The 27472-nt window shown below is 31.6% G+C and overlaps 1 protein-coding gene across 1 annotated transcript in view; it reads right to left on the bottom strand.

Annotated features, from left to right (window-relative positions):
* The window catches only part of CHD1 (chromodomain helicase DNA binding protein 1), a 72832-nt gene that overhangs the window by 15501 nt on the left and 29859 nt on the right, over positions 1 to 27472 (bottom strand). Inside the window, exons 6-25 of the mRNA XM_019727925.2 lie at positions 26965 to 27114; positions 26553 to 26824; positions 24809 to 25034; positions 24319 to 24419; positions 23908 to 24086; positions 22778 to 22905; positions 21544 to 21760; positions 20659 to 20748; positions 19421 to 19611; positions 18523 to 18711; positions 17123 to 17285; positions 16134 to 16286; positions 13948 to 14019; positions 13342 to 13491; positions 7903 to 8051; positions 7432 to 7528; positions 7225 to 7320; positions 5259 to 5435; positions 2224 to 2384; positions 877 to 918 (exon numbers count right to left, since the gene is read on the bottom strand). Of these exons, the coding sequence (XP_019583484.2) occupies positions 877 to 918; positions 2224 to 2384; positions 5259 to 5435; positions 7225 to 7320; positions 7432 to 7528; positions 7903 to 8051; positions 13342 to 13491; positions 13948 to 14019; positions 16134 to 16286; positions 17123 to 17285; positions 18523 to 18711; positions 19421 to 19611; positions 20659 to 20748; positions 21544 to 21760; positions 22778 to 22905; positions 23908 to 24086; positions 24319 to 24419; positions 24809 to 25034; positions 26553 to 26824; positions 26965 to 27114 (3003 nt within the window). The remainder of the gene's footprint in view (positions 1 to 876; positions 919 to 2223; positions 2385 to 5258; positions 5436 to 7224; positions 7321 to 7431; positions 7529 to 7902; positions 8052 to 13341; positions 13492 to 13947; positions 14020 to 16133; positions 16287 to 17122; positions 17286 to 18522; positions 18712 to 19420; positions 19612 to 20658; positions 20749 to 21543; positions 21761 to 22777; positions 22906 to 23907; positions 24087 to 24318; positions 24420 to 24808; positions 25035 to 26552; positions 26825 to 26964; positions 27115 to 27472) is intronic.

Raw genomic sequence — 27472 nt, 5'->3', positions numbered from 1 at the left:
ACATAATATCGTACAAAAGCTTTTCATAACTGATCAGCTCTTAAGTTCAAAAGGAAGTGGTTAAGCATTATGATAATTATAAATAAAAAAGATGCAAGAGTAAAATTCCATACTTTTTATTACTATGCACTGAGTTGGTAATACAATTATTAATGTTCAAAATGTTTTTTCCATCATATAGAAGTAAAATAATTATGTAAGTCATTGTATTACATGCAAGTCATCTCAAATTAAAATAGTCGAGGGAGTTTTGGAGATTAAAGAAACAAATCAATTTGAGTCTTTATCACTATCTAGACAGTGGGTTTGCCACAACAAAGGACAAAGAATATCCAAATCACCAACAATCACTGAGGTTAACAAATAAAAAAAAAACAAACAAAAAAAAACAAACCTGTCATGACAATTTGAATTTTAATATAGTTTGTTTAAAAAGGAGCTGTAATTAGGGTAACTTAAGAAAATTTCCCTGGTAAGGGAAAATAGAACTGCCCTTTAAATTAGGTTAGGTTAGCAATTCAGCTTCTCTAAGGATGAATCTGCTAATTTATAAGTTTGCGATTAATATATATATACATACATATATATATATATGATACAGCATTTGAAAAATACAATTATAAAAATGCAAAGTATTTTACAAATATATGTTTTATAGAAGACTCCCTTTGCAGATAAAAATTTAGAGTAGAAAGAATTAAGGGTAGTAACAAAAACATTAAAAATATACTTGAATTTTTCTTTCTGCAGATTAACTTTGTAAATGCCTGTTTAAAGCAAATTTAACAAAGCAGCTAAACTGAATATTAGTACAGACCAATAAAGCTGACAAGCATGTAACACATGCTATAATTCTATGAGAATAGATGTATTTACCTTTCCAGAGGGCCACCAAATTTCTTGTAACTCTTGATAAACCTAACAGAAAATAATTGTTTGGTTTAAATGTGTGCACCACTATCCATTAAAAAATAGATATATTTATAAATAAAAAAATAAGAAAATACTTGTTAGTGCAAAAATTAATTCAAAGCAACGTTTACTAACAAAAAAAATGAATAAACTATGCTAGAAACCAAAATGTTAAAACATTAAAACATACCAAGTAAGACAAGACATATTTTAACACCCAGGATGATGTTTAGAAGCCAATATAAATAAAACAATAGAAGCTAAATTTTATTTTAGAAATTACTTTATTATTTTACAGACAAAAAAGATTCAAGACTACCACAGGAAGTGTCTCAAGAATTGTCAATCATATTATACCTCCTCACATTCCAAGGGTCGATAAAATTTTACTGAATATAGCTCTAATTTAGGTGTATGGTATTATGCCAACAATGGAAAATAAAAATTTTAATTAAGAACAAAGCTACCTAAGTGGTTGATGGATGAGAGAAATTATCCAGGAAAAGTAGAAGTTGAAATGCCTCTTCAACTAAAGACAGAAAGTCCAGCAAATCAGGTGGTCATAAAAGTACCCTTAATAAAATCTAACAATATATTTAGTTTTCTGGAGAAAGAATGAGGAAGAACTTTTTATCAGTCAGGTCTATGACGTAAAAAAAAAAAAAAAGTTACAATGGCTTGAAAGAAACAACTTCTCAAAATACAATGAACAACCTTTTTACAAATTTCATAAGCAAAAATATTATATAAAGTAAATTGTTATTGTATTACCCTTAAGTAAATGTGTATATACGAATAAACATATTTGGAAAGAAAACTACAATTCACATTTCATGGCCAATCTTACCTCAATTCCTACTTGGATGTTTTAGAAATGCTCTTAATATGGTTACTTTCAAAAAGAGTTAAAACTAGAAAAATATGGAACTAAATTATTCCCACATAAAAATAATAATGTTGGGAGTCATAACTGCAGTGAGAATTTGTAATAAATCTAATGTTCTGAAATATACATTCACTATTCAAAAGGGCCACTACTCTGAACTACATTAAAAAAACCAAAAGAAATTTAGCAGTCTAAATAGACTAACAATAAATAAATAATATGCAAAGATTAGACACCAAACTTGTTTTTCTCCTCATAGTTATAATGAACACCTATCTAAAAGTGGAACTACCCAATCCCTACACAATTATCATGTATTTGCCTCCTCTAAAACTTTTATCTTAATCTTTGAAAACTATGGGATTTCTCTATTTCAGTTTCACCCTCTAATGAAAACAAGTTGAAGTGGTCTTATGTCATCTTACCGCCGAATTTCTGCATCACTAAATCCTTTAATATTCTCTCGAGGGATAGTCCGTGGTCTTCCACGTTTCTTTGGCCTTTTCCTTTCTGATATCGAATCACTATCAGATCCCGAGTATCTCCTACTTCTACTGCGCCTCCCTTCACTTCCATTGAAACTAATCTGGAATTTGAAAACAAAAATTTACTCAAACTTAAAGAAGGTTTCTATTGTAAGAGCAAAGAAAACACTGCAAAAGACTGACAGAATTAACAAATTCAAATGTTTCTCTATGTATCAAAAATATTCTATGAACAAAATTAAAAAGCAAACAAAACAAAAATATAGCATGCTAGTGACAAAGAGGTATTAACAGCCTTTATACTTAAAGCATTCTTAAAACTCAGCAGGAATATGCCCATTTTCCTTTTGTAAAAATATGAGAACAATTAACAAGCAATTAATAAAATAATATGAACATAAAATTATACATTATTGGTACATTTTTTAAGATGAGACACTAACAATGAAATGCAATTCTTCTATTAATCCATCAACTTGAACAATATCAATTAAGCAATAATAGCTAATATTAGTAATAGTAACAGAAAAATGAACAGTAACACACCCCTGGTGGATACTTAAACTGGGACAGAAGGCAATTTGGCAATATTATATCTGTACAATGGAAATTGGAGAAGCCATTAAAAATTGTGTTGAAGAATTAACATTTTATACTGTCAAAGGAATGAAATTAATGACTCCAATTAAATTTGGCAAATGATATGTATACAAAACATTGGAATTATATATACCATAGTATTATTACTAGTGGTATCTCTAGGTATCTCTAGATTGTGTCAATTTTTTTCTGTTCTTCTAAATATCTACTTACTGGTATTCTAATTAGGCTGATCAAACATTTAACAGAAAAAAATGACAGTTGAACCCCCATAAAAGCCTACTTGTAACATTAGTTGCTTAACAGATACATCAAAATATATTTTCTGTATGTCTTTGGAATTTTTCCAAAGTCTCAGTACATATTCTGAAAGCCTAATAGCTAAAAAGCTTAAGAAAATCAAGGATAGGCATTCAGTTCTTGTTCTAACTTCTAATCCTTTTACAAAATCTAATATAATACTGTGCTTCCCATGCACTATAAAAGGAAATCAATCTGGGGTTTGGTTTCAAAAACTGCATACAAGGTCACTTTTAGGCCAAATACACCTTATTTGGTTCCATTTCGGCCTGGGAAGTAGAAAGTTGGTAGGTAGCTCCTTCCCTAACAACAAAATCATCATCTACAAAATTTTACCTTTTCTTAAACACATCAAAACGACAATGCAATCTAGTAGTCTCAAACATAAGGAAATACAGCAGCTTGTAAGAAGAGATGGATTTCAAACACTGGATCACTTGTGACAGACATCAAGTACCACACAAACAAGCAGGTAAGAGGAAGTTACGTAAAATTTGCTAAAGGCTGAGTGTGGGCTACCATGAGAGCACAGGTTCCCTAGGAACCAAAGACACAGCAAGAACCTGCACCCACTCTCAGGTGACTGATTCCCCACAAACTTCCACCAGGTGCTCAAGAAAAAGACTAGAAGTAGGGTGGAAAATTAGAGAAAACTTTCCTTTGTGGTACAGCCCTGGAGAAAGGAAGCAGTCACCTTTGAGAACACAGGTAGGAAACTTTGCCAGATCCATCTCACGTACTAAACTGAGGGCACAGGAGAAGACCTAATAGTTATAGGAAAAGAGAAAGAAAATAAAAACTCCACCCCTGGGAAAAGGGGACAAGGACTAGGGTTAGGCAAGTCTCTCATTTGCCTCAGAATCAAAATTGAAGGAGGCACCAAAAAACTCAGTAATCAAGACAATTAATCTTATAACGCAGTATTCTCAAAAAAGAGAAGAAAAAAAGAAAAAAGTTAATGCAAAACAAAATAAATCTAGTATTCAAGTTCTTTCCCCTTTATAGCAGGATCCAATATATGTAGCTTGGCATTGCACTGTTACTGTTATTTGAAACTCTGATATTTTGTTCATTTGGGCAATAAAATAAATATCAACAAATCACATAAGATATGCTCTCTGACCATAACAGAATCAAACTAGAAATCAGTAACAAAGATCCTTGAAAAATCTCCCAAATATTTGGAAAGCAGACAACATACTTCTAAAAAAAAAAAAAAAAGAAAAAAAATCCTATGGGCTAAAGAGGAAATCTCAAGGGAAATTAGAAAATATTTTGAAATGGATGAAAATGAAAACACAGCAGATATAAAAATTTGGAGATTCAGAAAAGGCAGTGCTTAGAGAGAAACTTGCAGTATTAAATGCTAATATTAGAAAACAAAGGTCTTGATTTAATGGTCTAAGCTTATAACTTAAGATATAAAAAAAAAGAACAAATTAAAGCGAAAGTAGGGTAAATAATAGAGTAGATATCAATAAAATTTAAAACAGAAAATCAATTAAATCAAAAGGTGGTTCTTTGAAAAGATAAAATTAACCTTTAACTAGAATAATCAAGAAAAATATTACCAGTTTAGAAATGAAAAGAAGGGAATCATTACATATCCTACAGACACTAAAAGGATAATAATGGGATATTGTAAATAACTTTATGTCCATAAATTCAACAACTTAGATAAAATAAACAAATTCCTTGAAAGAAACAAACTACCAAATTCGCTGAAAAACAGATATTCTGAATAGTTCATATTTATAAAAGAAATTGAAGTTATAGTTAAAAAGTCTTCTAAACAAAGAAAACTCCAGGCCTAGATGGTTTCCCTGACAAATGTCACCATACACTTAATGAAGATAATACCAATTCTAAGCAACTTTTTCCTAAAATAGAAGAGGAGCGAACACTCTCCAACTCATTTTATGAGGCATGGATTATCAAATTAAATGAAGACATTACAAGAAAAGAAATATCTCTCATAAACGAAAAGAAATCAGTCCAGGTGTGAAGACTCTTACAATTTAAGGAGCCACCAAAAAAAGATATTGTAAAAATATCTTTTATATTTAAAAAGTCACCTGTTTAGCACAGTTTCTCATTCTTGGAAGCATATAAATTTCTTCAAGTTCCTTTTGCCTTTCTTCTTCTTCTAATCGTCTTCTTTGATCTTCTGGAATGATTTCTTCCCAATTCTTTGAATTTCTTTCAGGTTCCAATTCAATGTCATCCTCATCCATATTTGAAAAGTTAGCAACCTGATAAAATTCCAGAATTTTCACAGAATAAGCATTAAAGAAGAACGTTTTTAAATTTTCTTCTTCTTTTTTAGGGGCAAGTGGCATACCAGAATAAGACAATGAAAGTTAAATATTCTCAGGATAATGAATATATGACTATGGATTAAACCAAATATGAATGCTAAACCATCTAAGTTCATTTTATTAGGTCAAAGTAGATCAAACCAAATGACTTCTAAGAATTCTCTTCCAGGAATGATTCTCTTTTGTCCTGTTATTCAACAAAATTATTACTACAACAGAACTAGAAGAAATTAATAAAGTAATTTATAGTAGTAACATGCTAAATCACCTTCTGCAGGAATTACCAAACAAGTCCATTAACTACCAAATGTTGTAGAACAATCCAATATTTTTGTTTTTATGATCATAAAATAGTACCTAAGAGCTACTGACAAGAGACAACAGTTCTAAAATCCTAGATAAATTTATTTAGGTTCCCTAAGCCATAGTTTCTTCATCCCTAAAAAAAGGGAAAAGTAACAGCACACTAACTTTTGTGAAGATTAAACAAGATAATACATTTAAGGAACTGTACAGTCTGGTATATAGAAAGCATTCATTAAAGCTAATTTCCAATATTAGTACATTAAAACCTATAGATAACTGGATGAAGACAAGAAAGCTGCTTATCCTACATAAGGAATGGGGCTAAAAATATTATGTTTATTCTTTCATGTCTATTATTTAAATGTGATGACATCCCTAAAGGCAGCAAAGTGTGAGTATCAATTCACTGGTATAATAATAATCAATATAGAGTTAATATAGTCTCTAGTTAACTTACTGGTGACTTTTTTCAAATTTTCAATTAGTCAAATTAAAAAAAAACAAATAGTATAACTTCATGTGAAGAGTTAATTAGGCCATACCCAGAGACCGTGAAAATTCCAGAAAACTTTACCTCTCACCAGGATTACAGAAATAGTCTTACTAACTTATTTCCCTTCTTAAATTCTTTCCCCAACACAGTATATCCTTCACATTGCAGCCAGAGTGATCCATTAACATTACAAAGATTTTATTCACTGCTGTGTCCCTGTACATGGCACACTGCAGGTGCTCAATAAATACTTGTTGAATGAACAAATGACAAATTGAATTGAACCTTAAAATCCTTAGTTTGTGGAAAATGGCTAGGATGTAAAGGAACCTGCTTCTTTATATTAAACAACTGGCACACAACTTACTCTGAGGTCAGTTGACTTCCGTTGCTTTAGGACTCCTTGCGACCTTTTAGCCCTCTACAAACCAGGAGTACTTATAAATATGAATAGAAGCTTATTGTTTACTTTGCCTAACTGATTTACTTGAGCCTTCTTAGTTGTGATAATGCTTAAATTAATCTAATGTCAAAAACTGCTCCAATAAAAATCAGCTAAAAGCCTTCAGTCCTGGAAATCTAAATAAGACACCATATTCATTCATTTACCCCAATATTTGAGGACATGCTATTTGCCAAACACTATTCTAGGTGCTAATCTAAAAAAATAACATCCCTCTGCATTCACTAAATAAATGTAACTATTTATAAATGATTTTGTTTCTTTCAAATCAGGCTGCTACTGGTTTGTCAGAATAAGGAAAAAAAATATTTTATACACCAGAGAAAATTTTAATACACACAAAAAAATTAGGAAAGTTTTGTTTAAAAATTACCTTGCTGATGGTGCTTAAAGAAATTAAAAATTATTCCCTCTCAATTTATACAAGTATAATTATAACGAAAATTTAAAAGAAAATTTACCTTGAACTGGGAAAGCAATTCATCTCCTACAGTTAAAGGGCCTGGTTCATTTTCATGAGTTTCAGCCCTCTTCAAGATTTCATCTATATCCATTTCCTATAATTAGAAATAAATCTTTATTTTAAATATATTTTAATATGTGTTAAAGTAAATATACTCTGTATTAAGTATAGTTTAAATAGATGACACATTTGAAAGTTTTGTTACCTGGGGTTCTTGTTCTTCTCCTTCAGGTTCCTTAAAAAGTTCCTCAGCACCAAACTTTAAAATGGCTGATAACTCTTCTTTATTGAAAGGAGTAGAACTAAAATCAGGAAAAAAAAAAAATTATACTTAACACCCACAGTTAAATATTTAACATTTACATAGCACCTTTATTAATAATTAACATAGTCACAATAGTTATATGACATAGATTAGGTGAAGTATTAGCAGTATACTTATTTTAAAACTAAAGAACTTGAAGCCTAGATGTTAAAGAGATTTCCCCCAAGATTACAAAAACTAGAGTGACAAAATCAAGTAGTGAATGTATGTCATTGACTAAAAATTAGTTCAGTGCTTAAAAAAAAAAAAAAAAAAAAAAAAAAAAAAATTACAACACTAGATACAGTAACATTTCAGAAAAATGAGTGTAGTAGGAGTCTAAAATGACATTTTTTTTTTTACACTAAATACCTTGAGGGAGCAGAACCTGTGTGTAGTACTGTCTTCCCAGTTGTGTCCATTCTTTGAATCACAAGATGATCTAAAACCATCTTTTTTTTGGCCCTTTCAAGAATATCTTCTTCAACTGATCCCTTTGTAACTAGACGATAAATATTCACCTGTAAAGATATGCATGATGAAACGTAAACGTTTCAGTAAACTGAAAATTAAAAAATATATAGCAATGTGTTCAAAGCTAACTTTCTTCAATTTAAAGATTATTTTGAGGGTATGTCTTTCCTCCTTACGTTTTGGTTAGGAGATTTTGTTTGCTTTTTCTTTTGTAAAGAATGACAGTAATTTTTAAATTATCTTTTAACTGGAAAAAAAAGATAAACTTATGACAACCTTACACCAGTTTTCTCAATTCTGATTCATGTTTTATCATTCCACATAATCCAAAATTTTATGATCTACTCTCCAAATTATGCTCAAGTCCTGCCCTAAAACATAGTTCTCCAAAACAGACAAAAGTTGATGTGTAGTAATTTTGCCCTATTTCTCAGTCAGTGGTTCTGTAACAAATATTACCACCATATAGATAATTTGAAAATTTATGGAAACATTTTTAGTTTTCACCATGCTTACATGGTCTTACCAGCATTTAGAGTACAAGAACCAGGGATACTGGACATTCTGTATTAAACTGGACATTCTCACAGTGAAAAATAATCCCAAGTCTTTCAAATCTTTCAAATGATTCTTAAAAACCTTTTTAAATTACCTTGAGTCTAAATTCTAACTCTACTTTAATATAAACACAGAACATTTTCACAAAGTTATGACACACATTAATTTTTTCAGGATTGCAACTATGTGTAAATAAGACAATTTGGTAATTATTTTATTTGAGTCTTTATCAAAAGTTATCATTTCCAACTGTTTATATAATAGTAGAGGGGTCACCAATAAAACTCATCTGCCTGAAGATGATGTAGAATAATATTGAATGTCAACTATAATTATATATATATGTGTATATATATATATGTGTGTATATATATATGTGTGTGTGTATATATATATATATATATATATATATATATATATATATATATATATATGGCTACGGGATATAAAGTACAGCATAGAGAATACAGCTCATGATACTATAACAGCTACATATCTATGATGTCAGAGGGGTAGTAGACTTGGGGAGGATGGTTATCAATTTGTGACGGGTGTAAATGTCTAATCATGTTGTTTTGTACACCTGAAACTAATTTAAAAAAATAAAACACATCATAGCAATAAAAAAAGAAAACTCATCTGTATTTATCATCTACACCTATTTATTTTGTAGTTGCTACACGCAAATATTTAACAGAAGATCTGAGACTCCTTCTATCATATTTGGAGCCAAATACTACTTAAGTAGCACGTACATGAAGTATAGGAATCTTACTATATTTTATCAACAATGAAATTAATAATGTTTCTCATTAATAATCATTAATAAAAATGCACTTCATATTAATGTTTAAAAATTTTGTTAACAAAATGTTAAGAAATCTGTATTGCCATTATTTTGTGATCTTCTTCAGATACTCTTCCCACAGGTCTACCATACAACTTTCCATAGTATGTTTCTAATTCTTTTCCTAATATATCCTCTATGTTCTATCATCTATTAGAAAATGTGGTGGCCAAGGTCTTTAAGTAGTGTAAGTGGAATGTAAGTTATGGACATGTGTTGAGGATTTCAATATAGGTGGTATCTGTTCAGTGCAATTGATCACTATTGCCCATCTCATTCATAATACAGGGATATTCTGAATCTTCCCGTATACATTAGGCCCAGCTCACCCGTGAGAATCTTATTTTCTCACTTTGTCTTCTTTTAATAGTCTATAATTTATCTTGGTATGTTGTCCCTACTTCAAGTTCCCCTCTTTATAACATATAAAGTCTGTTATTATATTACCTAACCTAATAATAATTTTTATCCACTTATGAGGTAAACATGAGGTAAACAATAGATGTCGAAAAAAAAGTTTTAAATAGTGTTGTTTCTTTTTCGCTACCCCAGTTCTTTTCTTCCTTTGTACTTATGGAGACTGAGTCCTGCTCTTATTCTCTCAACTCTAAACTTATTCTTCACATCCTAGAATAGTCCTATATGTTGAAATATATACTGCATTTCCCCAAAAATAAGACCAGGTCTTATATTCATTTTTGCTCCAAAAGAAGCATTAGGGCTTATTTTCAGGGGGTGTCTTATTTTTTCATGTACAACAATCTACATTTATTCATGTATAACAATCTATTTACCCATTTAGTCATATACAAAAATCTACATTTATTCAAATAGTCCCATCATCTTTTGGAACATCGTCATAACTCTCCAAACCCCAAATTCCGGCTTGAATTTCTTGCGACTCCATTTCCTATAGAACCATTGGCCCCAATCTCTCATGTCCAGCAATAGAGCTCTCCTCAAATGAGCACTTCTTGTCCATGTAGCCTGCTCGTAGTGCACTGGCAACACAGCTGTCAGTGATTTTATCCCATGAGTTCTTCACCCAAGTCACAACCTCTTGCAGGCTAGGCTTCACAAAGTTTCCATGCTGATTTCTCTCCATTCTATTTTCAATGTAGTTATTGATTTCCATGTGCAAATCTTCCTTGAATGGCTTGTTTATTGCAGTATCTAGAGTCTGGAGATAGGCAGTCATTCCTGTGGGAATCATTATTTGATCTATTCTTCTCTCTGCAAGGAAGTTCTTCATGTCTTTAGCATAGTGAGTGCTGGCTGAATCCCAGACTAGCAGATGTCTTTGGCCACCTTGCAAAATAAGTGGCAGCATGAAATCGACCCACTTCCTTATAACTGCTTATGTGCACCAGGCTTTTTCAGTTTCAAGAACATAAATGCCTGAAACACATCCAACCTTATCTTTCTTGCCCTTAGTGATGATTAGAGGTGGGGCTTTCTTTCCATCCAGACGAACTGCCAAAATACAGGTAACACGTGCACTTTCGTAACCAGTGGAGAGAATGTAGATTGATGACGCATCCCTCTGATCAATTGTCGTGTGAGATCCTTGGCCCATAAACACTGCAGTTTCATCCATAGCCATCATGTTGGAGAGTTGGTATTTAGAAAAGTCGATGCCATCAACAAAGGACTCGATGGCAAGTGCACGTTTAATAACTTCAGTATCTTCCAGCTTGCACAGTGTTGTCGATCTTAGAGACGATCCAGCCAGTGTTGCGATGCTTTGAATTCTTCTGGGGATATTTCTAACTGTGGTACCACTGCAAGGGCAAATGCCTGAATATCAGCCCTGCACACAACCAAAATCTTTGCTCTTCTGTCAGCAATCCATTCACAGATGATGTCTTCCAGCTCAGGAAATAATGGTTGCTGACCTGATCCACATTTGCGCTTCTTAGCATTTCCCTCGTCCACCTATTGACTGAGATTATCATACTCTGCTCGCCATTTTTGGACCATTCGGAGATTCAACTTCTTCTCTTTGCAGTCTTTGCAGAAAGCCGTAGGATTCTTGCCCTGGGAGTCCTCCACGATTCCTTTCTTGTACTCAATGGAATAGCTTTATTTTTGCACTCATCTTGTCTGGGGGTCAAGACATTATTCCCTTTAAATCCACCATTAAATTAAGTGTTTACTGAAGACTTATGAGACAGGAGTGGCAACAAAAATGATGACAGTTAAGAATGATGACCCACACAAAAGTGACGAAAAATTGCAGGCACCAAAATTCAGAAAATGTTTATTATATATGAGTGCATTAAGTACGTCCGTTACAACACATGACATATTGAATTATGAAGATTCATATTAGACACAACCTCGTCTGTTCGTTCAAGTGTGCATGTTATTAGTACATTGTGTCTGTACTCTGGTCATTCGGCAATAAGTCTCGAGTTCATGTTTACATAGGCGTTTACCTCTTGTCCAAAGGTGTCTGCTTGGGTATTTGCAAATACTTAATTATAATTTATATTATCATTTATTTTAAGTATTAATGTCAATATTATTTATTTAAATTTAATTATATATTAATATTATTTTATAATTCAATACGTCCGTCATGTGATGTATTGGATGTACTAAATGTGTCCGTCTGGCTGACAATCTTAATTGGGGTTTATTTTTGTGGTAGGGTGTATATTATGAGCATCCTGAAAAATCATGCTAGGGCTTATTTTCCGGTTAGGTCTTATTTTCAGGAAAATACGGTACTATTTCAAAAGAACGTTTTTACCTGAATTACTGTAAGGGCATTAGAATTCAAATTACATGTATCCATTTCAAGATTAAAAAGCATATACTAAAAATAGTTGCTATAAAAAGGGGGTCACTTGTTCTGATGAAGTTCAGAACTACTACTCTAAACAAGCTTTCAGTTAGGGGGAATGTCATCTTGTTCCAGAGAATAAGAAATTATAGAAAGAAGCACGATGTGATACATTCCTGATGAGGCAACTTTACTAAAATTATTTAAATAAAACATTTTTTTAGTTTTAAATTATGTATTTTTTCAGTAAGAAATGTTTTAAAGGTATTATATATAAATGAGCTAAATAAATAAGATTTTTTGTGCTACTTGCTCATATCTCCTGTTTTGGAGAAGTTTGAGAAGCACTATTCTAGATGGAGGTAAATGAATTAAAATACAAAGACCAATGCATCAAAAAGATGACAGACGGTTTTTCTCAAGGCTTGTTACAACTGCCAGACAGTTGTACAAAAAGTATAAAATGAAAATGGCTTTTGTGCATAGAAAATCTTGCAGGAACATGTATAAAATGCAGGCTAACAAAAAGGTAGCAATATATACTAAGCAAAATCTCTTTCAATAATTAAGTAAATGAAGACATTACAAAATTTATACTCAATGAAAAACATTGTGTCCTAGATGATGTATCACAGAATTGCACACCTGAAAACTATGTAACTTTACTAACCATTGTCACCCCAATAAACTTTCTTTTTTTTTTAACTTTTATTTATTTTAACTGTGTTTTTCCAAGACCCATCAGCTCCAAGTCAAGTAGTTGTTTCAATCTAGTTGTGGAGGGCACAGCTCACAATGGCCCATATGAGGATCGAACGAGCAACCCTGTTGTTAAGAGCACCACGCTCTAACCAACTGAGCTAACCAGCCACCTCAATAAACTTGAATTAAAAAAATGAAAACAAAAACACTGTGTTCTATAGTTGTAAACAGAATGCATGATCAAAAGAGAGTGCATGATCCTACTGAGGCAGTTATCTCAGTGTCAGACTTTCAGGGGAGTTTGGTAAATCTGAGTTCCTCAGTACTCTATCTGTTAAATAGCAATATGACTGTGTTCCTACGATCTGATCAGGAGGGTAAACCAAAACCATAATAATCATAAAAAGATTCTGAAAGAGTAAAATAAGGGGAGTAAAAATACCTGTTTCTTTTGCCCGATTCGATGAGCTCTAGCCTGTGCCTGAAGATCATTTTGTGGATTCCAATCAGAATCAAATATAACAACAGTGTCGGCAGAGGCTAAATTAATTCCTAGACCTCCAGCTCTTGTGGAAAGCAAAAAGCAGAAATCCTATAAGGAATTATAAATAGGCACGATTTTAAATTCTTCTAAACTGTGACAGTAATAATTGATATAAAGATTTTATAATTGATTTTTTTTTAATGTAAAAAGTATTTTACCAATAAAATTGAAAGGTAGTTTTTAAAAATATTAAAATATATAAAACTCTAACAAAACCAAACAAGACCCCAAATTACAGCTACACATGGGAAACGTAAACACCAACTTCAACAAGAATTCTAAATGAAAGTGAGCTAATTTACTTTGAAGCAAATTAACTATCTTATGCTGAAATAGTATTAATAAGAAAGGGTGAAATTCTTCACATTTAACATAGAATACTGATTTAAAAACTTCACTTGCAAATGTAAGCTAGCTAGCACCAATAAGACTCTAAAAAAATGAAACTACAAGTATGACTAAAATAATGACTAAAACAATTTACAATATTAAAAGCATTCATACCTCTGACCCTTCAGCATTAAAATGATCTAGAGCTTGTTTCCTCAGCTCCCCTTTTATTGATCCATCTAATCTCTAGAATAAAACACATTAAAATACTTCATATAACAGATTGAAAAATTTTAAAAAGGAATCAAAATCAATTATAAAATTAAGTATGACCATGCACCATTGCTTTGCTAAGACTGTAAGACTAGAAGGTACTTCTTAGGCAGTAAAACAATGCCCAGTCATTCCGTCTCTAGAGTCTGTGCTCTTAACCACTAGGACTGCTTCTCCAAATAGTAAATAATAGCATGGGCTTTAATTCTACCTGACACCCACTGTAAGAAATGTATTTTACATGTGAATGAGTACACAGCTATAAACTCAAAGCAAGTTTCATGACTCAATGTACTGTGATATATACCCTATTTTATAATCTACTTCATTTTTTTAAAATGTTAGTACAATTCATTAAAGTGATTCCCAGACCCATGAATAGATTACAGCCCACAGTTTAAAAAACACTGAATAAGTCCAGTGTGGTTACTGGACCAACAGCATCCGTGTCACCTAAGAACTTAGAAATGCACACTACTGAACTCCATCTCAGACTGATTGAATTAGAAACTCATAAGAGGGGGGTCCAGCAAAAATTCTCTGGTTAAAGTTAGAATCACTGGTTTAGGGCACCACTGGTTTAGAGCCCACATGTGAGTATTCATGGGTGCCTTGGGCAAGTGATTTGATCTTTCTCCTTGTCAGTTTCCTCCTCAGTACATGGACATAATGACAGTACTTACTTCATAGATATTCAGTGAGAGAATAAAACACTTAGCACAGTGCCTGACATGCCGAGTGATTACTAAACATGAGCTAAAAAGATGTCCAAAATAAAATGTTTTAAATACTGTTGTCTCTTTTTCACTAAAAATTACAATTAGAAAAAACTTTTTAAAAATAGTTGTATATCATTTATTGAGGCATAACCTAAACCAAAAGAAAGTTAAAAATGATTTTCTCTGGGAAGTGATCTGGAAATAAGAAAGGACTAGGAGCAGAGAACAGTTGCTTACAAATACTTCTGTACTAATTCTTTTAGTTTGACCATGTATACATAACAATTGGTCTAAAAACAAACCAATATAGGGATATGGTGGGGGCAGGGGGAACAGAATAGGGATGACAGCTGAAAGTACAGCTTCTTTTTAAGGTAGTAAAAACATTCTAAAAATTGACTGTGGTGATGATTACATATATTTGTGAATATACTAAAAACCACTGAATTGTACACTTTAAATGGATGAATTGTATGGAATAGAAATCACATCTCAATAAAGCTGTTAAAAAAAAAATCAGTGGTACTCTTTCTACTTTTTCCCTTAAATGATTACATATTTCACAATCATGTTCATATCACCAAACACCTGTCCTTCATAGCATTTTCCAGAATGTAATGTTCTATTTGTTCGTAATTACCTGCTTAATGTCTACTTCCCACACCAGGTTGTAAGCTCCAGCAGAGCAAAGATTATGTGTGCTGAGGTTGATCATTATAATTCTACTTCTATTTTACTGCCTGCACTAAATATATATCATTCACTAGTTGTATATACTGAGTGTTTGCTATGTTCCAAGTATTCATAAAATCACTGTAAGGATTAAAATTATTAGATGTAAAGTACTGAGATTAGCACCTAACTCTAGTATTAAACACTCATCCACATCATCTTTAATTATGTTGAATGAATTTCAAAATAAATATTGAATAAATGGAAAATAAGCCCATTTTGGTCTTTGGTATCTTCCCTGAAGTCATGTGGTTTTATTTAGTAAACTATACATTAGAATAATTATAAGCACATAAATCTTCAGAATCTGCAACGGTCCTGGGAGTAACATTCACAAGGATTTGCTCTCTTTTCATTCCTCAGACTAAAGTCTAATATATAAGGCTGCTCCTTTAGACTTGAACACAGAAAAGAAATATATAGAATGAAAAGAAAAATTAGAGAAAAGAAATTGCTTTGTTATTAAGATCAAGAAGAAAAAAAAGAGAATGACAAATGGAATTTTTTTCAGACACATTTTCTTAGTTTATATGAAAATCTGTACTTCGTTTACAAAAGAATTTCAAAGGTTTGTAGAATATGCTGAGGAACTAGGTGAAATTTAAGGCAACAAAAATGACAAAATGAAATGCTTACTTGAAAGGGAAATTGACGATATTTCAAATATTCTGCAAGTATGTCTAACATCCGCACCATTTGAGAAAAAATAAGAACTCTATTGCCTCTTTCTCTTAGGCGAATTAACAGCTTGTCAAGAAGAATCAATTTTCCGCTACTACGGATTAAGTGCTAAGGAAACAATAAATTACAACTATTATAACATTTTAAAAGAACAAATCAAATGAAACAAATGCCCCTTTAATTCTCTCGTTTGTTTAATTATTTTAAATGAGATTTAAAATTTTCATAATGTTGGATCAGTTTTTAAAACCTAGGACCTTTATCATTTTGCTCTGTGATTTAAGCTAAAATTTTCCTTGCCATTTAGCATCTATGTTTTTGTTGTTTTTTCAGGAGGAAAAAAGGCATTGTTTCAGTCTGTTTTCTCGTTATTACACTATTTCTCCAAAAATCTAAGCTGTAAAACAATACACTGGAAGAAGCAGCAACTAAGCAACCAAAGGTTTTAAAAGAGTAAGAAAATGTATTCTAATTTATACATGTAGAACTTCATGATCCTAGCACTTTAAAGCACTACTGTGGCTAGATGGCAACTGTGCTTTTTTGACTTCTCATTTGTCTTCCAGAAACGAGAGGAAGGTTAAGATCTGAAGTCAACATGTTCATCTTAAAACTATCATTTGCAATGTCATGAATTCAGAATGATCACTATTAGTGAAATGTTTTCACAATTAAGAATATACTAAGAGATTTTTGCTGGATAAATTACAAAAGCCTATAATTAGATCCATTTTTATAAAAATGATCAAAATAACTAATTAATAAATTATCATTTTAATGGCTTTTATAAAGACTAAAAAACAATACCATTATTTACATATACCATTAATCAAAGAGAACTTCTAACAGATATATTAAAGCATTTTGCTATTTTCAGTTATAACTGAAATAAACATTTCTAGAATTTTGCTTTACCAAAATTATAGTTATTTTAAAATTCTTACTTGTAAGGCCTCCTGTTTATTATAGAATTCATTATTATCTGGTGGTTTAATGAGGTAGCAGTGATTACAACATTTCTTTAGCTCCATCATAATATTCAAAAAGCCTGAGGTACTGCCCTTGGAACCTTTGCTGAGGGCTTTGTAATTTCTAGTTAATATCCATCTGTTTTAAAAAAAAATCATGAAAATGATGTTTAGCAGAGAACAATTACCAGGATGAATTCTAATACCATAGAAAATAAGCACCAAACCAAAATTGTTTACCATTATAAAGTTCACAGCTGGATATATAATGGACCAAACCTTGTTCACAAGACAGATGAACCTCGTTCATAAGACTAATGAGACCACGTAACTTGTTATCTGAATCATTAACTATAGATGGTAAAAATTTAATGAAACAGTGAATATTAGGTATTAATCCTTTTCTCCAAAAATTTACTTTAAAAATGGTCAATTGTGTTATCTATCTTAACCTTATAAATTTCACTACATTAGGCAGCTAATACAGACTTAAAAGAAACCTCATAATACCTGGTTTAGCCACACTGCCTTCTCTAAATTATGATTACACAATATATATATGCAAGCTATAGAAAAATTATGGGTGGTTATTTTATTACTCCACAAACTATACATAACATTTCCTCTCACCATGATCTATTAATACTTTGTTTTGTACAACCTTTTATTTTCTTCCTTTTTACAAGGTTAGTCTTCAAAGGACGTAAAAGTTGTATCTCTGATTTGTCTCAAAATGAATGGGGTTGAGGGAATTGGGGGTGGCTACAGATAAAATAATACTGGCTGTGAATTGAAAAAAACAGCTGAGCGATGGGAGTTTGTTTCTGAGAATTCAAATGCTTGCAGCAGTGCATTTTATGCAATTAAATGTTTAAGTAGATACTAGGAGAGCCTTTTGATTCACTGAAGTGTTACTATATAAATCTGACATGCATAATTTATACAAAAAAATTCAATATTAATATCAAAAAGCAAGCCTAACATTTTTTAGGGAGGCTTAAAATTTTTTTCTAAGTTTCTTTTTCTGAATTCTACTGCTGTCAATTACATAAATATCATAATTACATAATCATGTCTCAGCATCAGGGAAATGACACTTAAAACAAACCCCCTGTAAGGTAACAGTGTATGAAACAGAGAAAAGCAACTAATGATGTGTTAAAGGTGAATTATTTAATCTTATAATCACCCATGATCTTGGACATGTCATTAAATCTCTCTTTGCCCTAATATGCCATAGACTAAATCTATTCTAAAATTCAAGAATTGTTACTGCTCTAAGAGCCTAATAGGGGAAGGGGGACACCTCAATGAGACAAGTATAGGGCGGTTATTTAGAATTAAATGTCTGAACATGTGCTCAGTTTACAACTTACTTGTAATATTGTTTCTGTAAAGCACTCATTTCCATTCTTAAAATCTGCTCAACCTTGGCAGGAAGGGATTTTTCCACATCTTTCTTAACTCTGCGTAATAGAAATGGCTCAAGCTCCTTGTGGAGGCTTGCGTAACCATATTCTCTGCCTTTGCCGTGTTCTTCTTCAAAATCTTCCCATGAAGAAAACCTTACAAATTAAAAAAAATGGAAGAATCACTAAAAAAAAGTCAAACTGCATCTGAGATATTTTTCAGGGTAGTCACATGTAAACAAAACATAGATTTTAGGAAAACAATTAGCTAAAATTAGTCACTTTTAATACCTATTCTTCTCAAGAAATCTATTACACACTTAGATAAGATGAAATATAAGTTGTTTTACAAAAATGATTCTCCTTAAGCTAAATAAAGATGAAATATTCTCAAACATGAGAGTAATTATTACTAAAATATTTCACAGAGAATGTAATTAAGCTTAAAGTTCTGAAACTACTGAGAGTATGTATGTGACCTTGAACAAGCTGTTTATCCTTATCTAGTCTAGCTTTCCTCATTTAGAAAATGAGATTACCTGCACCTTGTTATTTTTACTGCTACTGTTAAATACTGAGAATGATACTGTTTTGTTTTCTAAGCAAGATATATTTTGAACATGGGGAAAATCAACTGTTTTAATTTATATGAGTTCAAGCTTATTTATTTACAAACTAAAAAATTAAAATAATACTACAAATATGAAATATTCCATCCCATTTCATTTTTTCTCCTCCTTAATAATCTGAGGTTTAATGTTTTAGGACAATAAAACCTCTTGCTGACCTTATTATCTACACTAATTATTGTCCTCCTAAACTTAGCATACAAAACATCGAAATTGTATATCCCGATTTATCTTACTTTTCTGGCATAATGAAATGAAGCAAAGACCAGAGCTCTTTGAGGGAGTTTTGTAGAGGAGTTCCAGTGATAAGGAGACGGTGATTGGACTTAAAGTCTATTAAAGTTTTATACAGAAGAGAGTCATCATTCTTTAATCGATGTGCTTCATCTACACCTATAAATGCCCAATTTAGACCTCCAAGGAATGCCTTAAAGTGAAAAAGAACATAGTTAATGTTTTGAGAGAAAAACTAAATTCAAACTTAGCCTTCCCATTTGACCTAAATTCAAATTATTAAAATGAGGCAAATTAAAATTAAACACAAGCTTTTGTCTAATTCTTAAATAAAAATTGTATTATTTCAACATTTATTGGAATACTCAAATCAAGTAATTCAACATGCAAAATAAAGTTATTTCCATGACTAATTCAGCCACTATAAAACAAAGCATAACATCAAGTGAAAGCTTTTACTAGCTTACATATTCAAATAAAGAAAAAAATGGTATCATCTAAAAATTTTACAACACATTTTTAGCCTAAGTTCAGTAGAAGCCTTTATTAATGTCAATTTGTAGAGAATATGATATAAATTTGGAACAGTGTCTTAATTCAAGTATAGACATAATTCACTGTATAATTTCTATGAACTATAGATTTCTCAACATATAAACATGGGTCTCTTACTTAAAACAGAGATAGGTCTGATTCTGCTACTTAATAGTTGTATGACATTAGGCAAGTTCATTAACTTCTTTCAGACTTGGTGTTTCTTTCCAGTAAAGTAGGGGTAGCAATATCTTGCAAAGTAGATGGGAATTATTTGAGATATTAACGATGAAGAATTAAGTAGGGCAATTGCTATAACACATTTAGCACAGTGCTTTACCCAGTGGTAGTTTAATCCTGTTAGCTATCTATCTTCCTCCTCTTATAAATCAACAGATACTACATCAAACTAGTTTCATGTAAGTCAGGAGTTGGCAAAGTTTTATGTAAAGAGCCAGATGGTAAATATTGTAGGCTTTGCAGACAAATGTGTGGTGGTCTCTGTCATATATTCTTTGGTTTGTTTTTATAACCTTTTAAAAATGTAAATACTATTCTTAGTTCAAGGGTCATAAAAAAATAAGCCAGATTTGACTCATAGATTGTAGTTTGCTGACCCGATTTAAATTATCTTCTCATCCTACCCATAACACATTGTAAAGGAAAAACCAATATCCATCAAACAGAAAAATATAGCAATACACACCTTATCCTTCAATAAAATTTCATAAGTTGTTAACAGTATATTAAATTTTAACCGTTTGGTCTGGGGATGCATCCATTCATGAGTTCTTATCTATCAAGAAATTTTAAAGATAATTTTAAGAAACACATTAATAAAATCATACTTTTACCTGAATATCTAAAACACACAAGAAACTATTATGTAATAAAATAGTTTAAATTATTCTTGATATAGTCCAACAAGTTACATTGACCATATAGTAAGTAAAATGTAAATACCACACCCCATCGAAATCGTCTATAAAAAAATAAAGCAGACATGTTTTTAACACTACACAATTTTCACTGAAGGACGTTAACAAAACACTAGTGGATTAACTCATTTAACAACATTTATGGATAAAATATGATATCTCAAGTTTGCTTCACAATAATTGGGAGGAAAGTACCATGTAGAGGTACAGGTGAAACAAAACTGGCAATGAGCTAAAATTGTGAAGTTGGAGATAGGCACATGGAGGTTTATTATACTCTGTTTGCTTTCATGTATATTTGAAACTCTTCATTCGAAAGAAAAAAATACATCCACCATGTTTCCCCGAAAATAAGACCGGGTCTCACATTGAGTTTTGTTCCAAAAGACGCATTAGGGTTTATGTTCAGGGGATGTTATCCTGAAAAATCATGCTAGGGCTTATTTTCCAGTTAGGTCTTATTTTCGGGGAAACACGGTATAAAGTAACACTAAACCAAAAACTGATTTTTATCATAGTCAATTAAACATGTATCAAACACTTACTTTATGGCCAAGTTCTATGCTAGAAACTAAGACTATAAAGACAAATAAAATACTTGTCCTCAAAGACAAGTATGCCTAGATTTCTAAATTTGTGGAAAAACAACTTACCATGTTTCTGCTGTTAATGTCACCTAAATAAACCACGGCATTCATTTGAGAAGCCCATGTCTGAATTTCCCTCTGCCAGGAAGTGAGAGTGGAGAGTGGTACTACTAACAGAAAAGGTCCGTATAATTGATGTTCATGAAACAAATAGTTCAGAAATGAGATCGTCTGTATTGTTTTTCCAAGGCCCATTTCATCAGCAAGTATGCAACTATTTCCTCTACAAAGTTAAAAAGAACAATTATGTGCAATAAAGATTCAAATTTACAAAGAAACCTTTTTACATAACCCATGTATAAGTTTACATGAAAAGTTAAATAAAGTTAATCTGATAGGTATTATATACAATATACCACTTTTATTAGCTATAAGTAATAAATGTAAAGGTCTTTGTAACAGTGTAACAGAAGTGGAGAGAATTTACCATTTTAAGCCAGAAGCCTAAAGACTGACGGTATTATCTTGAATCAATTATGTAGCCAAGAACTCAATCCACCTACAACTGTGAAGAGTCCAGATATACAAAGGGTGCCAAGGAAATGTATACACATTTTAAGAAAGGAAAACTATTAAAATTGGAATACTCAATATATATATATATACACCAATAACACAAGATGAATACAAATCACGTTTGACTTCTGCAATTACAAAAGGTGCTCAAACTGGTTACCATCAACCTCCAGACACTTCTGATTATGGTAAACTACTGCTTGAGCAACATTGACTGAAGTGTCCACTTGCATACATTTTTTTGGCACCCCTGGTATTAAATAAAAAGTAAACAGGAACAACACATAGCAGGAAAAACTATAGCTATGGGTAAGTTAAAAAAAAAAAAAAAATTTGCACCCTAGAGTCATCTTATATTGCCAGTAATGGAGCTGGGGACATAGGAGAGAGGGGAAAAAATGGAGGGCTAAATGGGTATTCGAAACAACTGTAAGAAAGAGAAACAGTTCAGGAATAGTGTGCAACAGGAATATATTATATATATTCTGACTTGAAGTTCAATAAAAACTTTAAGTACTGTGACAATCAAACAGGTTAAACTCAAAACTCCATTGGATTTTCTGCTTAGTATGTAATAAGTACTGTTTATATATAAGGAAATCCAAAGACCTGCATAAAAATACCAAAGTGTATTTATCTTTATGTTGGTAGAAATCTTTTCCAAATTCTGTATTTGTAAAATTATCATCCTCTCAAATTAAACAGATGACTCAAATATACTTACTTGCACCAAGAGTGAGCAAGCCAATTTAAACCATTCAGTTGATAATCTCTTAATTCTAAACCCTCATGTCCTCCAATATAGGCTGGCTGCTTCTTTAGTGCTACAAATCTTGGCCTTTGCTTCAATACCTTCAACAGAAATAAATGTTAATATGAAAAATTATTAAATGTAACAAATTATATTAAAAGATGAAAATCTCAGCTTTCATCATAAATTTTGAAATTTCATCTCAAATCAAACTCAGAAATTCCATGACTCAAAATACATCTGAGCATTCAAAAAAGACTGTTTTCTATTACTATGACAAGAATGTATAGTGAAATATTTTGCCACTTTTTTTGAATAAAAAATTAAAGAGATAAGCTCCTGCTGTAATATTTGGGCTTTGTGTATTTCACAAAGGAAAGCTATGTTAAATTCATTCATTTTTAACCAATGCTCAACTCTGACCTAGAAATAAACCATAAAACTGGCTTAACTTCCCACTTAATTTCTGATTTCTAAATTACCATTATGACTATAGTTCAATCTTGTAATAAGAAAATAAATTTTAGTGGTACTTAGATCCCAAAACTATCACTAATAATAAATTATAAAGATCTTATATGGTGTTTCCCCCCAAATAAGACTGGGTCTTATATTAATTTTTGTTCCAAAAGATGCATTAGGATTTATGTTCAGGGGATGTCATCCTGAAAAATCATACTAAGGCTTATTTTCCGGTTAGGTCTTCTTTTCGGGGGAAACACGGTATTAGGTAAGGTAGTTCTGAAAACCTTTTTATGGGTACATCTCTCTTTTCGTTTCCTACCTTCAAAGAAAATATTCACTACCTTTTAAATCAATCATATACATCTGGTTTTGGAAGGAATTTTCCCTATTTGGTATCCCTAACTTACCACAACTACCACCACCATTTTTCTGACAAAGTTTTGCTCACCAAGGCTAAAAGACAGTACCACATCTAAAATCACATAGCAATTACAGGAATGTCATTTCCTGTAAGACCTATCATTCAAGCAGTTCTCTTCCTTAGCCTATCTCAAATCAGAATCTAACTCTCTATGTGGGCTTGTAATATTTAGGATGCATAAATACATTTTCAATAATTAAAAATGTAAAATACTCACCTTGCAATCTTTGAAAGGAGTGGTTTTTGATTGATTCCTGCTAAAATACTCATCTATGTATGTTTGAAACTTTTTGGAAATAAGAGCGCCATCCTCCCAGCTGCACTCTGAGTATGGAAGGCCCTGCCATTTGCAATAATAATCAGGATAACCAGCTGCTGATTTTTGATTGGAATGAGCTGTGAGATAAATCAGACATTTATTTAATCTTTTTTTACATCAAATCTTATCCAAGGAATAATTCTTGGTAAAAACTACACAAGTGAAAATTAGTCATCTGGTTTACAATACTCTATTACAGTTAAAGCAAGCTACTGCATTTGATGTGTGTGTGACAAATTTTAATTTTTTTTTTCAGATCATTTCAAGCATGGAACAATAAAAATTCAATTAGAATTATTTATTACTAACCAATTATTCGCTCCACTATTTGATACTGTTTATGCAGATCATCTGTAAGTTCTTGCTGGCAATTATAATATTCCACATCTTCTGGAGAAGCATTTTTCAACCTGAAAGATTATTAAATCCAGGGAGACTTCAGAATCTCCTCTAAATAACCCATCCCCCAAACATTATTAATAGCACAAAATCTCCCATTTTTGCTTTTATCATGTGAGCCAGTTTAAAGAATAAAGAAATTGAAACAGAAATAAAGTAAATCATTAATTTTTTTAACTTTAAAAATTAAATATGAGACACTTTCTGTGTGACTGTTATCCAGAAGAGTGTTAGGTATGGTTATTCCTAAGCCCTTTTACCTTGAGATGAAATACAAATAAATATACAAATAGTTATTTTAGATTATTGTTTGGTTCTTGACAAGGTATTCCTTGTTAATAAAAAAGTTTAGTAATTATCTTTGATCTATAAACAATTAAGTATAATATAAAACATTTACCATCTTTTTGTTTCTTGATCTTTTTTCTTATAATTATCTAATTTTTTCATTCCTCTAACATTCTGCTGCTTAAGGGTTTCTTCTGTCTCCCAAGTATTGTGAATATGGGACCATCCTTTCCATTTAATTAAATACTGGATTTCTCCTGGCTCCTTGCTTTTTTCAAATCCTGCATTTGGGTCACCATCTGCTTCAACTGCGTAGATGGTTGTAGTAGCACCAGTAGCTGAAAAAGGAAACACAATATATTCCCTTTAATTCTGTTACAGGAGTACTTCTTTGAACTCAAAAATTCAAAAATATGAATAGAAAAATATATGCTCTCTTAAAGTATCAGAACAAGAATTTATATGAAGTTATATTGCACATACATAACAGAAATTCAGAATTTTAGAATAGAAAGGTTATCTAATTTAATCCCTTCCATTTTAAAATTAGAAAAACAAGGTCAAAAGACAGTGGCATGAGCGGCCGGTTAGTTTAGTTGGTTATAACACGGTGCTCTTAACAACAAGGTTGCTGGTTTGATCCCCACATGGGCCACCATTGTGAGCTGTGCCCTGCACAACGAGACTGAAACAATTACTTGACTTGGAGCTGATGGGTCCTGGAAAAACACCTTAAAATAAATAAGAGTTAAAAAAAAAAAAAAAAGACAGTGGCACACCTAAGATCATACAGCAACTTATAATAACTGATGATTGGGAGACTGATAATTAGAAACTAATTTAAAAAAAATCATCGTAAAAAACTGTATGTCTGAAATCACTGTCAAAGAAGTATCTGTACCCTCATGTTCACTGCAGCATTATTTACAATAGCCAAGACATGGAAACAAACTAAGTGTCCATCAACAGATGAATGAACAAAGAAGTTGTGGTGCATATACATACAATGGAATTATATTCAGCCATAAAAAAAGAAGGAAATTCTGCCATTTGTAACAACATGGATGGACTTTGAGGGCATTATGCTAAGTGAAATAGGTCAGACAAAAAAAGACAAATGCTGTATAATCTCATATAAAAAACTCATAAAGAGATTAGGTTTATAGTAACCAGAGGCAAGAGGTATATGGTAAAAGTTGTTAAAAGGTTCAAAATTCCAGTTATAAGATAAATAAGTACTGGGGATGTAATGTACATCATGGCTACAGTTAACAATGCTGGATGATACATTTGAAAGTTACTAAGAGAGTGGATTCTAAAAGTTCTCATCACAAAAGAAGAACTTCTCTTTTTTTATCTATATGAGATGATGTATGTTACCTAAACTTATCGTAGTAATCATTTCGCAATACATGTAAGTCATTATGTTGTCCACCTCAAACTTATACAACGCTATATGTCAATTACATCTCAACAAAACAAAAAGAGGGAAATGCATGTAAAATAACTAAAAATAACATACATATTTGAGGCAAGATTAAAAAAACATTTTTAAAAACCAAACTGTCTGTGAAATTCAAAGTACCTAAAGAACTTTTATGGATGGTGATAGAAAAACTCAAATACACAGGTCAAAATTTTTCTAATTATCTGCAATTATGAAGTGAGGTCAAATGGATATTTTCTGGGAAGAAAATATTCAAGCTAAGAGCAAAGTATATTCACAGCAAATATGAAAAACAGAAGAAAATCCACCCTCTTTGCTTTCAAAATTGAAAAATTTTCAAGAAGCACTTAACTCTACTAAATATTATTGAAACCAGCAAACAAAAAAACAAACAAACAAAAAAAAATACCTCCTTTTCTCCCAGTCCGACAATCCATAAACCGTTCTATAGTTTCAAATTCCTCTTCCTCAGGCTGAGGAACATCCTCTCCACAAACTTCCAATAGGTCATCAGAATCTGTTTTCATTTCTTCGTCTTCCTTATAGCTAACATTGACAGTTGCTTGGCGTCGAGAACTTCTTTTGTCAGTATCATAATCTTCATCATCATCCTCCTCCTCAGATGAATCAATCTGTCTCTTTTTTTGTCCAAGAATCTTCTTTCCATTTTTTGACTTAGATCTAGGGAAGACCAGAGGGAGAGAGGTGTTTTACAGAAACAATGGCATAAAACCATATTTGAAAAACTATATACGAAAAGAATGAATACCTTCTTATAACCAACAATTTTCAGCATCAAACTAAGAACATACTATACTTACCTATTTTGAGGTTTTCTGCTTTTAACTTTGTTTTTTGGCTCATAATCAGATTCTGTTTCATCACAACTGCTTTTATCTCTTTCTTCTTCAGATTCTGAATCTGAACCAGACTGAGATGGAGATCCAGACCCAGACATCTGCCAGTCTTCACTGTATATAAAGTATATAAAGTATGTTTATTTACACTTACATCATATAGCAAACTTTGTCTCTGATAAAATACAAAATTAATCAAATTACATTCTAGTTAATATTAAAAATGTTGCTTTCATCTATACTAAAAATATCTAAATGTCTGTAGAAAAGGAAATGCTGGAAAATATTCTTCATAGATTTCTCTCATAACTCCAGAGTTTTCTTAATCATTTAGTTTATACTTCAAAGAATGGCAAATGAGTAAATGTTCTTTTGATTATCACAGTGGATGAAAACATACTATGTTAATTTAAAGAATCACAGGGTTTAATTTTGATAATCTTATAACTATTATACTTGTCCTCTCAAAAAG

This window comes from Rhinolophus sinicus, linkage group LG03 (genome assembly GCF_036562045.2).
Source record: "Rhinolophus sinicus isolate RSC01 linkage group LG03, ASM3656204v1, whole genome shotgun sequence".
Classification (NCBI taxonomy): Eukaryota; Metazoa; Chordata; class Mammalia; order Chiroptera; family Rhinolophidae; genus Rhinolophus; species Rhinolophus sinicus.
The sequence above is the reverse complement of the archived record's forward strand: the minus strand, read 5'-3'. Positions and strand labels throughout refer to the sequence as shown.